The following is a 15,413-nucleotide window of genomic DNA, read 5'->3' as shown; positions in this document are numbered from 1 at the left end:
CTTTATCGGAAAAGTAATTTGAAGATTTTGAAACATATGTGTAAACGTTCCTGTAAAATATGTCCCTCTTCGTATCACCTTCTTTGACCCAGAATCCATAAGAGCCCCGCCCACTTTCTCGTCAACGAGTCTATGCCACTGCACTGAGTAGTCGATGACCCGAAAAGTAGTTTATAAACACAGCACGCCGCTTTCTTTCATATGTAAATAGTACCCAGACCGGACGGGTTCATTATTGTCAGGTAAGAGATATTATGATAATCTCTTTACAAATCTCACCAAATGCATCTGTTCAAAAATCATTCAACTAGTATACTTCGGATTTCACCTATATTTACTTTGATTACTGAAATAAAACCAGCATCCTTTAAAGAGAGAAGAAAAGTGTTCTCTAGCATTTTGTTGAAAACAACCTGTTTACCCTCGGTTGGGCTTGCCCATTCTTCTTCCTGTCAACTCAGCTGTCTGAATGGAATCATGGCGGAGACGATGGAAGGTGCGCCAGGGAACTACGCGACGATGGAGAATTCGGACGACAAGAAGTCCTCCGTTGCAAGTAGCGATTTGTCGGAACGAGAAGAATCATCAGAAGAAGAATTATACGAAGTGGAGAGAATTATGGGAATATCTAAAGCTAGCGTAAGTGGTGTTTCCATTGTGTAGGGTGCACACTGTGACATACCGGCTAACGATACACGACCCTGTTTCTGAAGTGCCCCCTAGCAAAGTCCGCATATTTGAATTAAGTTGTATGAAAGAATAGCGGAATAAAGTTGGATTTCATTAAATTATACATATGGGTTTGATCTGAATAGTTAATATATACCAAATTATAAATAGTCCCGAAATTTCTTAGTGATGGAATGCGTCCGATTTGGCAGGAAATGGACGAGTGTTCGTTAGCCTCATAACAATGGAGAGGGTCTAGATTAGGGTCACTTAGGTCACTCCGTGACACGTGCACAAATATATGCCTTGTCTTTATTCATCTTCGTATAAATGTGAAATCATGTTGTGTTATAATCAGGCAAAATGTTCCTACATTTCTATAAATCATAATTATGTTAGGTATGTAGGGTTGTGTTTATCGTCTGCCACTGCAACGTAAACACAACCTAGATATAGGAATAGGGGACAGCCGGTGACACATTTGTGAAATTGGATGCACAGTTAGGCCGCGGCAACTTAATGGGTCCCTCTTGATTCCGGTTTTTCTGCAAGGGCATAGTTTTTTTTTCTAATTAACTCAGTTTTACCAAGATAACATATACATAGATTTGTTGTCCATGTCCCTCCCCCATTACAGTATACTGATACCCACACTGCTATTACACATACTGAAAAAAAATGTTGTTAAATGTTGTCATTAATCATAAGAAAATTCTGCATACATCCTTTTAATCGTTGGTGAATAAGTTGACTTTGATTCTGTTTTCATAAATTCCTGTCTGGCAGCTTTTTGTTACTAGTGATAATTCAATTTGAACTAGTTTTTGGGTTGAATTTTTTTACTTATCAGTGTAGTCATGTATTCTTTGCCATATGACACTCTAGGCCTATATAAATGTATACATAGACGACATTGGGAGGTCTCCATATGGGTGAATGTAGCGATGTGTACTTTTATTTACACCGTTAACCTAAAGTAGGCTAGATGTCTCAATTTATACAAGTCTCTCTTTACATCCAGACTTTCAATACATTTTCCATTGCGCACCTTGAGCTGTCATTTATAAACTTCTAAAAAATACAATATATGTGTCTTTATTTGCTATGTTTTGAATTTTGAAATTTCTGGAAAAGTGTCATTTATCTTTTGAAATTGCATAAATGTCGAGTGTCAACGAAAAGTCCTGTCAGTCAAAGTGATGTATATATGTAAATGTTTGTGGTAAAGTTAATTAAGAATTAGCTTTATGATTATTTTTTCTCTTGTGTAATTTTTATAATATCTTAACAAAGGGATGGTTTTACATGAATATCTAACAATTAATCAATATATGTTTTTATGTTTTGAATTTTAACGTGTGATATTAGGAATCTTGTTACAGTCAAGGAATAATGCATACTTCCTTTAATATACTGTCATGTGTTTATACATCGTATATGATTTTCATATGTAGACTTGTTTTTACCTTGTAGGGAAATGTTACAATGTATGCTGATATTCCATAAAAAAATATTGCAAGGTTATTTACTTCCTGCAAAACTGAATGATTCATGAAATTGTTAGTACACACGAGATGATGTTCTGAGCAGATCATTGTGTCTTTTGATCAAGTTTATTGGTCCTTTATCGTGACTGGATACATATGCAGCTAGGCCTTTGTCATTTTATACAAAATCTGATGCAAAATATACCCTGTGCTTTTTTTAAAAAATGATCATTCTTTATCCGTGACATAAAAAAGTGGGTGGATCCATAACACAAGGTTATTTCAGACATACTTGACATTGAATAAGCTATACTCTTATCACATGTGAGTTGTTAACATTGAGTCATAAATATGACACATGTGCTGCAGCACAATGTCATAGTGTGTTGACAAATATTGTTATCTTTTTTATACAGCATGGTCGTTTTTCATTTTAATTGGTACTTGATAGTTACATATTCTTGATAAATGAATGAACTTTATACACAGCTGTTACTTATAATTATAAATACATATACCCATAGATATTAAGAATACTTAAGATCACTTCTGCATCATAGCCAACATACTTGTATAATGTAGCACATTAATCCCATATTTGTATGAACTGAAGAAAATGGTTTTATATATGAAAAAAATAGTTTTTATATATAAAAGCAAATTTTACATGTTGGACATTCCTTTAATCTTGTTATTAAGTTAAGTTACCTGCAGCTGTGGATATACCCCCGTTGTTGAAAAAGTAAAGTTTTGGCACTGTATATATCTTATACATGTTTATGATGATGACCTCTGACAGATTCTAACGTTTTACAACGTCATCAACTTCATCATTTGGATAAATGAAAAAGTAAATTGACCTTTTTATCCCAGATGAATAGATTAATGCCTTACAACATCATTTATATGCTTTTGACCTGATTTATACCTTCTAGAGTTATTCACAGTGTTGAGGATGATTTTTTACAGCCACTCTGGTACTGGTTTTACAACAGAGACCCTTTTCACTAAGTTGTACAGCTATTTGAATGTCACGTGTCTGCTTATCATGATATGAGGGGATGTACATAATTCTAGAATATTGAATAAGTAGTAGAGTTTACCTATTGTAATAACTTGACAGTTACGTCAGAAACAGACATCAAAGTCAATTCATAGTGACATTGAATATAAAGGATATTTATTTCTAGATCTTATAGTGTATCACCTGTTCTCATCACAATCCTGGATTTGTGCAATACCAACAACAGGTCATGTCTTTCATACTGTGAATTGGCAATTTGAACATAATAAGTTCCTGTACAACGACAGCTGTTGATCCTAGGCATATTGACCCTAATTATGCTTTTTTTGCACATTCATTCAGTATCATCAACTATATACTTTGTATGGGTGCTTGGTCGGTATACAGCTACTGTCTCACACATAAGGCATACTATATACTGTAAATATATGTGATAATATTTCAACTATTATAGAAATATTTCACTTCAATGGAGTTTGTTACATGAAGTGATGGTAAGGATTGTAAGCATGCATGTATTTTGATAGACCCAGTAAACATCCAATTTTTCTAATCTAATGATATATGATACAGGATTACTTGTGTTTACCTGGGGTCTTGTGACATGTTTTAAAATTGTTTTCCAACTATTTCGGTCACACCAATGTAAACACAGAAGATTTATTTTTGTAAAATCCATAATTCTGCTAACTCTTTTACTTTGAGACAATAATTGATTGTGCCATGCAGGCAAACAAGGGAAGGAACTTTGTCGGGAATGAATCTCCTGGGTAACTGGTATAAATCATTATCATGGTAACCAGTTTGGCAGCACTGACTACTGAAATGCCAGCAGCGTCAACATTTCCTCATCTAAGGAAAAGAAGGGAACAGAGACGAGGATCTATACTGGTTGGCTGGTGGTGATTACCAATATGCAGTAGAGGAGGGGGAATCTGATCCTGTCACATGGAGGCTGTATTGATCAAAGCATTTCATGACCAATCCAAGACAACCTGTACCCAATCCATATTGGAAAAGGCTGGGGAAGAAAAGTTTCAAGCTAAAATCATTGAATGTGGAAGAAAGAAATCTATTTAACCTCTTAGCTACACTTTTCCTAACAAAACACTGTGTAGTCAGCATTGATGATTTTTTCTGTGTGTAACAGCAGAATATTGGTATATTTTGTTACTACATGTATGTATTACAACAGATAATTTACATATCAGCCAACAATTTAGTAAGTTACAGAAAGCAAAGTAAATCTTAATTAATTATTATAGTATAATACTGAATTTTACATCCCAAATTATCACCCTTGATTTTAAGATTCTCAGAAATCGTACATATTTCTAGCATTTTGAGGTACATGCCACCATCACATAAGTATAAGTAATGAAAGTGTTCCTCAGTCATGCTGTTGAAGACATGCAAAGAAAGTGTGTTTACAATGGTGACCTATCCTGTGAGGTACAGTGTCTACATTGACATACTTCCTGTGCTGTGAAGCATACACACAATAATAAGAATGTGGTTGTGTGTATATGTATAATATTCAGGGATCTATACTTATCAAGAATTGAGTGGGCAGTGACATTAGATGACTAAGTGCCACATTCTGTCCTTCCTGTCAACATCAGGTCTCATAATGGATCAAGTGCTAGCCAGTTTGCTTTCTGCTTTAGTTACACAGTATAAATAAAAAGGTGATATTTACCTTGTAGGGAATGGTGCCTTTATCTTATAACAACAGAAAAAATTACAATTTCCTATTTGCTCATTGTTGAATGAACTTTCAATTACATTTTGAACATATTTGGATTTGTAGTAATTTCATCATTTATTACTTGAACCAAATTTCTTTTCTTTCTCTCAGAGTTCAGAGTGATAAAGCTAAATTCCTTTTTTTTCTGTTCTCCTTACAAACTGGCCATCAATTCAATTGCTTTTACACTAAGCTACATTCCTTCCTTGATTCTAATGATTAATGAACCAGTTAGCTGACAGAATCATTTTGATCCAACTTCAGATTTCATCCTAGTTTGCATGTCTTTGAGTAATGAGTTCTTAGATTGCCTACTCCACCTGTACCAGCATAGATTCTGCTTTGTTTTTTACTTTGGGTATAAGTCCAATTTTGTTCTTAAGTAACTTATAGCTTGCATTAAAGACTGCTACTCTAAAGTGCTTTGATTAATAGGAAGTATGCTATATAGTTAAATGCTTACCAAAAAACTTTGAAGATTGACCAAACAACTCTCAAATAGGGAGCAATAATTCTTATCTATGATAAATTACTACAATGATTTATGTGGATGTGCATTTCTTTGATAAACTCATGATTCATATGTAATATCTGAAAACTTCTCTGAATTTGATGCTAACATATGAAGATAACTGATATTACAGTTGCCCAGTGACATATTTTGGGGGATTTTTTAACAGTTATCAGCGGCTGTGGCTTTAAGTTAATGCTAAAAGGATTATACACAATTGTTCTGATACTGATTCTTGTTACTTCAACACAAAGGCAAATGATATGTATATCAAAACAGTTTGTATAACATTTCATATTGTCTTAAATAGCTGATTGTTTCTTAAACTTTGAAGTAACCACTTTTTAGTATGACCAATGAATGCAAACATAATGAATGTGCTTTCCAGACATTCCATGATGTCAATTTTCAACGAAATCACAGTTAATTGGGATTCTGTGCTGCTAGCAAGAATAAAAATGCATATGCTAAATGTAATTTACAATGTGTCTGATCCAACTATGTTTCTGATGTTAGGACTTTATTGGTAAAAAATGAAATGACACTCCACAATGTCACCATGGTTACGTTATGAAGATTTTTGCATTAAAGAGAATTGCAGACGAAGTCTCCGAATGGAGACTCTGGTGACACGCCGTGTTTTAATCTAACTAATCTAACCCAGCTGTGTTTTGAGCTGGAGCAGTTAAAAGAAATTAACATATTTTACTATTAGCTTCTAAATTTTTTTTCCATTAATTCTTTTGCCAAACAATAGCATTATTTAGTGGAATTCATACATGGCTACAAGTGTTCATTGTTGTGTATTTTCTCCAATTGCCGGTACATGTACCAGGTAAATAATGTCACATTTGCATTTATTCTGAACATGTATTGTCATGTACATTTATAGATATTTCTGCATTATGCTAATATGTCTAGAGACCTTTCTGTTCCTTCAGTCACATTTTAACTGAACGACTTTTGTACAAATCAGTTATGTAACACATTAACAATTCTTGTGTACACACACAATGGTTCAATATTGATTGTGTACACTAGATACAATGCATGACCCTATCTTGGATCCAATCACATCCACATTACCCAGAGAAATGTGATAGACCATGGCTCTGGTTCTCAACTGCTATAATATACCCCATAGGAAAAAACAACACTTTGTGTTTCATTGTTATTTTTAAGCTCAGGATTTAGGTTTTTTTTTCAAAGATTCATCAACTTAATGATATGAATAAATGATGTTTTATCCTTAATTATGTCAAATCTGATTTGCATTTAATAGGTTAATTTTTAAATCATCTGAGGGGATTTTCTTAAATGCTCATTGAAATAAAGAAAAAAATATAAAGTGAAATTTATATACGTTTTTAAGTGTATATTTCCAAAGTGTTTCAGTTTGGAAATTTGGGTCATGAATAATAATTAAGCTGACCAATCTTTAAACAGCTGTGTCCTGTTATTCATATCTGATCAGCCCACTGACAGGTCAACCTACTTTTTCATCTAGGGTATTTTTCATGAAAGCCAGAGATTAAGTATATTTCTTTAAAGGCAATTTGAGGAAACATGTTTTATTTTTGTAATTTTTAAATAGATACACATGCAAATACTGAGATTTTGAAGTTAAGTATTAAAAATATGTTGGAGCTTTAAAAAGAACTTTTAAACACATGGTGTTTAAATTGTTGATCTTACAAGTTTTTGTATTGTTTTTTCTCTTTGATTGAATTTATGCCTATTACTGAAAGCACCATTTGTGCTCTCTCATATTCCACATCATCTGTCTTCTTCAGAATTTCTTGTTAAATGTTGGCATGGTATATACTAGATAATTTCCATCCTTGATATAGATTTTACACAAGGAAGGAACTAAACTCTTCCATTATATTGGATAAGCTATCAAAATGTAAATGAGAAGTTCGAAAAAATTACAGTCTTGGAATAAAATATAGAAAAAAGCTCCATCTGGGGGGAAAAAAAAGATTAGGGAAGATACAATTCTTTTAGTATATAATTAGTGGAGGTTGGGCTGCCATTAAAAAGGTGAATATTTTATATGCTTGTGTAAGCTAATACAAATTTTGGACTTGCCATAGCAAGTGTGATGGAACATCAAAAACTTGTACCATCATTGATGAAATACAGGTATTGCCTATATATATGATATATGTTCATTTGTTCTAAATATGATTCACTGTTTCTTGCCTTCCTGTATAATATGTTTTGACTTTTTCTGTAAGGACTTACAAATGTATTGGATAAATCTTCAGGATATTACATATAGATTGAGCTATGTAAGTGCCACAGGTAATATGTATTATGTTAATGTAGCCTTTGCACCTTATATGAATGATGTATAGAGAGGAGGAGTGTGTGTAGGGGAGGAGGATGTGTGTAGTGTATAAATCAATACCAGTCTGGTCACCATCCAGCAGCAACATCTATGCACACACACACTACCACAGATGCCATACTTCCATGCTGCTACCCAAGTTGCTGCTGCACACAATTTGTCTATTCAGCTGCTGAAACATTTCTCAAAAATCTATACACACTCTTCACAGTTTTCACATTGCTAGATAATCATACACCATGCTTGTATAATCCTCTTCACTGGCACATTCTGAAATGCAATTTTGAATTTTTTCTAAAAAAAATTAATTTTTTTTTGAGACTGCTTTTGCTTAGCATTTAAATTTGGTTCATTTACTGTTGCTGCCATTTTAGACATTTTAAAAAGTTTATCATTCTTACATGATGTTGAAAAAAATTTACTTTACGATATGCCTTAAGGAACTTAGTGTTTTATTGTGTCTGTGTCTCAATGTATTGCTCTTCATTTATTTCTTTTAATCAATATTATACTAACTTTACTGACTTGATTTAAAGTTTGGGAATAAATGGATAAACTTTGTAAAAATAAAAAGATCAATGTGAAAAAGATGGAAAGAGTTCTTTTCAATAAGCTGGCACGTTTTTTTTAAGGATAAAGGTTCCCATTATATTGAGAGTTGCTTCATGATTGAGAAGAAAACAACTACTATATTTATACATATTGATAAACATATTAGTGTCTGGGTCACTAAAGATATGTCTTGTTTCCTTGCTTATTCTTGATTTTTGCTTTAGACCTGAAGTGGAAGACTATATAAAATTTGCTCACGATACTTTGCTGTGTGGCCACAGCTCTGTCTCAACATGTCAACATGTAAGGAACAAAATGGAAAGATGTAAATAATGCAGATGCTGTTGCCATGGTAGTTATCAATCACAGTGCCTATACATATGACCTGTTGATAACTAAGAATTAATATATTCCATTTCTGAACAATGTGCAGACAGCATAAAATATAGCCCATGTACAGAAAATTAGGGAACTAGCCATATATAACATTTTTCTGGTAATTGATTGAAGGTTTAAGGCATTGCAAATGGAGAAAATTTAAGCATAACTTTTCCATTTGTTTACTATATATGTGAATGTTAAACCTACATACACCTCCTTAGTAGTATAGATGAAAAGGTTATGTTGCTACACGACAGACGCCCACTATTTCTTCCTGCTTTGAATGTGAAAAGTCTGGGTTCAAAGCATAAAGTTTCGCAAATATAAATGTTAGGTTCTGTCGTGAAGTAAAGAAGAAATATCATATTATGTTCATCATATATATCAGACTTAATGTGTCTTGAAACTTCTTGTTTGGAGTAGTATTACCACTCTGTTACATTTTAAAATACGGTATATATAGTGGCATTGTGTCTGAATTCAAGATGGTTTAGTTATAGAGGTTTGACAGAACAAATTTTTATATCACATGTATTTTAAATCCTAGTTATCTTGAGAAAAACAACCTCAAGGTGAATTAATGTGAATGAAATGTTTGATGAATAATCTAGCACTTAAATTTGCCATTTTGGTTTATTCTGTTGCACGTTGGGTGTGTGACCTACTTTTTTAGGATCTAATGTATAATTGTGTGTCCTTGGTAGACAGTTGGATTTCTGTATGGATCTACACACAAGAAATCTGAAGTTATATTGACAATTTGACATGACAGTCAGGGGGTCTGTTTTTAGGAACTGTTTATGCATCTCTGTGTGAAACTTCTATGGGAGGCTCTCCAGAAGCACGGAAGCATGTGTTATGGTGAAAAATTTTTGTTATAATACTAGTGTCAAGCTAAAGATGGTATTTATTTGTATTGGTACTGACTGTACCCATCAATCTGCATATACTTGTGGCTTCATAGAACCTAAACTCTGCTCTGTCAGGCTCCCCATGCCAGCTTCCAGACAAATTGTTTATAGATTTGTGTGTGTGTGTGTGTGTGGTTCACAAGCCTGCTGCTGGATATGTGTGTCATTATGTCAGGCAGTCTCCATGCCTATTTATAGTAACTAGAGTGTACATGTACACACATACCAACCAGTACATGTACCTACTAGGGTTCACCTGCAAACTGCTACAGATGAGCAGACATAAAGACCTAGACAAGATAGCCACTGAATCATGTATTATTATTTCTAATGAAAAATGTTTTGGATGAAAAATGACATGACTTGAACCTAAACAAATGAACACACATTGTATATCAGTTTACAGTCTATATACATATTTACTATTATAGGCTGTTGTTTTCGCAGCGCTTTGATGAACAATCACAGAAATACATGACTGAAATATGATAAAATGAATTACCAATTTCCCATTAAAAGATGAAAACACAATGCATGATATATCTGAATAGACTACAGCATGCCAATATGTGTATGTATCCAGTTATATTTACATATATATATCTACTTTAATGTTACAGTCAATGTGAAGTCACATTTCATCTGAAATAAACAAAGATTCTAAACACACTAAAGTTATGGTATTACATCATGATAATTGGTTTTACAAGAAAAACCTCAAGTTTGAGAGGTACATAAACTACAATAGCTAATTATGATATTCATTAAAACTTCCCAGATTTATTATTGGTGAACTTGATGGGACAGATGAGACATTGATTTTGGTTCCCATTGGTGTATATGAAAATCAGATAGGTAATGAAAACCACAGGTTCATTCATGAAATCTGATAATATATTACCATGCTCATTGTTCCTTGCAACTAAGGCCATGTATGTAGTTAGAGAGTTGATACAACGGACTGATGAAATACAGTTTAATGCAAAGTTTATTTCATTCATTGATAGGTACATACTGTTTATTTTGTTTTTATACTGAAATTTTAATTGAAAAACATCCACTCTGCATCATATATATTATTGGATCAAACTTTGTAGCCAAAGATGAGAGGTCCATGACAATAGGTACGATTTGGTAGAAATTCCATATACAATATTATAAAGGTTTTCATTTATCCCAGCCAAAACTGGAATATTTCTCTTAATTAATAGAGCGCAACATCTTTGTTTTCAAAAATATAAAACTTTTCATCCACATGTAACAAGTTGCGCTGAATATTTGTTACAATATTTCTTATTGTTGGAGCTAACTCTTGATGTTAGTTGATTTTCAAAGTTATAAATTAGCATGTTCTTTTTCTGTGTTAAAAATAAACTTGAAAAAGAAGACAAAACTGTATAATCTGTCCTGTTTTTATAGCCATGTTAGAAATATTAATACACTATAAAAGCTAATGAATAAGTGTTTTTAGGAGTTCTACTTGAATATTTCTTTTCGTTTTACCAGATGTGTAGATAAATTGTTTTTGAACTCTGAAGAAGGGTTGCCAAATGATTGCATGTCATAATATGCATCTTGGCACAGTTATGGGGGTGTGGCTAGGATTGTTTATTATTTCTGCTGGATATTTTAGTACATAAAACACCTGTGTAGGTATATAGCCAAAGTGTATAGTTTTATGGCAAAATGTTTTGCGATGTCAAAGCATCAAGTGATTTTTGCACCTTCACAATAAAAAATAAGATAGGATCTTAACAACTTATAAATAGAATTAAGGTCTGCCTGTATTTCAGACTGACCACATACTAAAAGTTTACAGGTTTAGCTATCTATAGTTCATGTCTAGAGAAATGGATGTAATTTGAATTCTGCAGCGGTGATTCACCTTTTGACTTACCCCAGGCCATTCAGTGAGTGTTGGTACTGTCAGTCATTATCTCTACCTGTCTGTAGACATACAGATCCTGAATATTTCTCTCCCCGCTGATCTTTTCCCCTCCCGTTAGGATGTAGTGTTTTAACTTGAATGTGTAAGACGGTTAGTTTTTTATCACTACTTTATAAGATAGACACTACATACAAAACATTGTGAATAAAAATATGCACTGATATGATATTTTTACAATGTAGTATATATGGTAGTTAAGTTTCTGAAAAATAAGAAACAATACCAAAATGTGTTATCTTTCTCAATTGAACATAATCAGTTACATCATTTATATATTATCACAGATTTATCCAAATTGGATATAAATTGTTCCTATTGAAATAACACATTTGTTTCCTTGAATGTCTTTAACATATACCAGGTATCGATATCATTGATCAAAGTGTGTTTGAAACATTTCTTTGTCAACACCTAGTGGAGGACAATGGTATTGGCGTCACAGTAATTAGAGGTCATCTTGGGTTATTGTGTCCTGAGGATAAATATTTGGAGTTGTTAGCTCTAAGGGCCCATCTGGGTAGAGGAGTTGATTACACAGACAGCTGATTGATCCATATCAATATTTCTATGCGTAGCCATTTAGATTTTGTAGATTTTGGAAACATTCCATGGTTTTTTATAGCTGTAGTTTGTGTAAACTTGTTTAAACTATTGTTGGTTTTTTATGTTGGACTCATATAGTTGTAAACGAAAAATGAACAATTTCTGTACCGGAATCTCCATTTATTTTCAAACCTTGGAAATTAGTCAGATTTTCTCTGAATGTATTTAGATATCCTAAATTGAAGTCTAATTAACATTAATTAGGACTAAATTCTTAATTAAGTTGGAATCAGAGAAGGTTATAATGTGATAGAGTGATGGTTAAAACAGTAATTTCAATTTGATGATGTATTATGTTGATTAGCTTTTCATGAAGATTTACATCACAATGATTTTCTGGTGCTGTGCATTTAAAAATTTACTTAAACTAGCATATAAAAGTAGTGAGATTCAGAGCATGATTAAATGAGATTAATCTCTTATTGATAGTCATTTAGTTTATGTACTTTTTGATAATCAATTTATATTTTTAATGATTGTAAGCAATAACTGAAAAATGCTTCAGTGTGGCTTAAACTACCATGTACATGTATAAGCTTACTATTGTTTTTCACCCTGATAATTCGAGGGAGTGGGGAGGGGGAATTTATGCAGACCCAGCACCCTCATCATATATTTGTGTGGTATATATTTTTACTCTTGACATTTAGATTAAGTATGATGGCATCAAGATTTTTAAACCACGGCTATTATTTTTCAGCTGGTATTAAGAATGCTTAATACATTCATGTATGTATATATGTAACATAGTGATGCAATGGGGTTGATATGTAAAACTTTCATTATTAGGGATTGGTTGGGCCAAAATATATAAGCAAATGTAGGTATATATTCATAGATGTATGCATAACTACACATTACCTGGCCAGGTGTAATTAGTGCCACTTTTAAGTCTACCTGTTAATTATATGTCTACCATATACCTTTATAGTACAGTTGTTGTAGTACAAATCTGTATAGAAACATAAATGCTGATGTAAGAGCAGCTTATTCATCAGGATGTTACACATACTAATATTGCAGCAGTGCAGAAATTGCAGAATTATGATACCCATACTTACAATTATTATTGTAATTAAATTATTATCATGTAGATAGATAGATATACATTATGCATAGGTCACCAAAATGCCAATATGCCCTCATGCTATTTAGGCCTACAACATAGTGGTAAATACTTATATAATGATAATATAGAACATGTGGTAATATGGGAACGCCCTGAATATAACGCTAAATGAAATACAATGTTAATGATTTGTGATATTACAGAAGAAGCACTCATTTACTTGTTTCTAAGAAAATTATCCATGTTTGATAATGCTGAGATTTGGAGTGAAGATATATAACAGTGCCATTTGGTGGAGTGGCATGTTTTATAGGTCATCAGAAATAGGTCATTACACTGTTGACAGACTAATTGAAATTAGTAAAATAACTAAAGTTTCTAAAAGTCTATACATAATTACATAATTGGAAAACCAGTCTGAATAGAAATTTCTTTAATATGATGATTTTTTTTTTGTTGAATTAGTATTAAAATCTATATATGTTTTGCATTGTAATATATTTATTTCAATGTTCTTGTTAAAATCCCTCTTAAAAGAGAGACAATTGTATATAGCTACTTCATGTACATTCCTGAATAATTAAGCTTCTAATGTTATGTCACCATCTAAAATGTGACTTGCAAAGTAAGCTCTAATGGAAATATCTAAGTTAATAAAAAAAGAAACCAGATTGAAATTGTTAGAAAAAAAATAAAAAAGATATTTAAGATGTTGTTAGTGGCTACTACCCTTACTTTTCCTTGAACTGAAAAATGTAAGTGTGGTCTGGGACACTTGATTGGTGGAAAGCGATGCTGTAGATGTGGGTTTGGTCCCTTAACAGTCCAAGTATGTCACCTGGCTTGTCAATCACCTTGAAATCTCTTTGATGAATTTGACTTTAGAAAATAATGGTTTCTTTTGTTTTTTTTTTAAATTTTGAAGGAAAATGAAATATAAAAAATTCCTTGACACCAGTAGGAGCCCACATCTCTGTCTCTCACAGCTACAAGTAAAACAAGAAAATTTCTTCCTTGTAGTGTTTCCAGTGGGGACTGATTATTATGTTAACATATGCCATCTCGTACATGCCTTGTATATACTTCACAGCAAGTGTTGATTAAAATGGCAATTTATTTCAGATTATACATAATTCACTTACTATGGGTATTTTTTAGCTGATGTGCATTTTACTGTAATACCAACTGCACTCTCCTAACCTCTACTGTGTATGTGGTTTTGAGTGTAAAGACAACATAGAAATGGTGAAAACATTTTCCTAGTAATTGTGAATTTACATTAGAGTACTAAATTTACACTAGGCCACTCTTTGATCAGAATTTCCATGTTAATCAAATAAAACACTTTCTGAAACCAATTAAAATTAAGCCACTGTTCATCTGTTGGGAAATGTTTTTAACTGCCGTGATTGCAGCCTGACACCTAAGAAAATATCAAATTGAGTCAGTTACTGTGAATATATTAACAAAAAAGTTCTCATTGAAGAATAATGAAAATGTTAACTATTTGTTACTGGACTTCTCAAGACAATTCATTATAATGACCAGATTGAAATGTTGAATTGTCCAATAATGATAATAAATATACATGTTATAACTTTTTGCACTTTCTCTGTAGGTTCTCTTGAGATCTTAGTGATGATATATTTTGTATGCTATTTGAACCAAAAAATTGATTGTGTTGTGTCTCTATAGCTTGGCTTCACTTTGTCTGTTACAGGGAAAAACACTTTACAAGGTTCGATGGAGAGGGTATGGAGCTACTGATGACACCTGGGAACCCATTGAAAATCTACAGTCATGTCTAGACCTCATTGAGGAGTATCAGAAGAAGAGAGATGAACAGCGGTTAAAACGAGCAAATGAAAGAAAGAAAAGAAAGGTATACATATGATCTTTTAATGTATACCTAAAGAACAAGTTTGACTATTCTTTGGCAATGTGCTCATCACCCCCAATGTCTGTCAGGTTTCAGCTTTTTCTTTAAACAATTCTTGAGAAGTACAAAGATGCTTAGGATCATGATGTTGTGCCAGTAGTTTGCTGGGATCTATGGTTGTTCAAAGGATTACTTGACCTACCTTCAAAGTTGTGTAGGTGATTTTTTTGAAAATCTGGAAAGGACTTCTTTATAACCAGAAATTGAATCCACTTTGGT

At 32.7% G+C, this 15,413-nt stretch overlaps 1 protein-coding gene across 1 annotated transcript in view; it reads left to right on the top strand.

The window, feature by feature from the left end:
- The first annotated feature begins 477 nt into the window (after nucleotides 1–477).
- LOC132557029 (M-phase phosphoprotein 8-like) overlaps nucleotides 478–15,413 on the top strand; it is a 37,415-nt gene continuing 22,479 nt past the window's right edge. Inside the window, exons 1-2 of the mRNA XM_060221492.1 lie at nucleotides 478–639; nucleotides 14,976–15,137. Coding sequence (XP_060077475.1) covers nucleotides 478–639; nucleotides 14,976–15,137 — 324 coding nt within the window. The remainder of the gene's footprint in view (nucleotides 640–14,975; nucleotides 15,138–15,413) is intronic.

This window comes from Ylistrum balloti, unplaced genomic scaffold (genome assembly GCF_031769215.1).
Source record: "Ylistrum balloti isolate Yb309-2 unplaced genomic scaffold, AGI_CSIRO_Ybal_v1 Utg370614, whole genome shotgun sequence".
NCBI classification, from domain to species: domain Eukaryota; kingdom Metazoa; phylum Mollusca; class Bivalvia; order Pectinida; family Pectinidae; genus Ylistrum; species Ylistrum balloti.
Note: the sequence above shows the minus strand (reverse complement) of the source record. Positions and strands in the feature narration are given on the sequence as shown.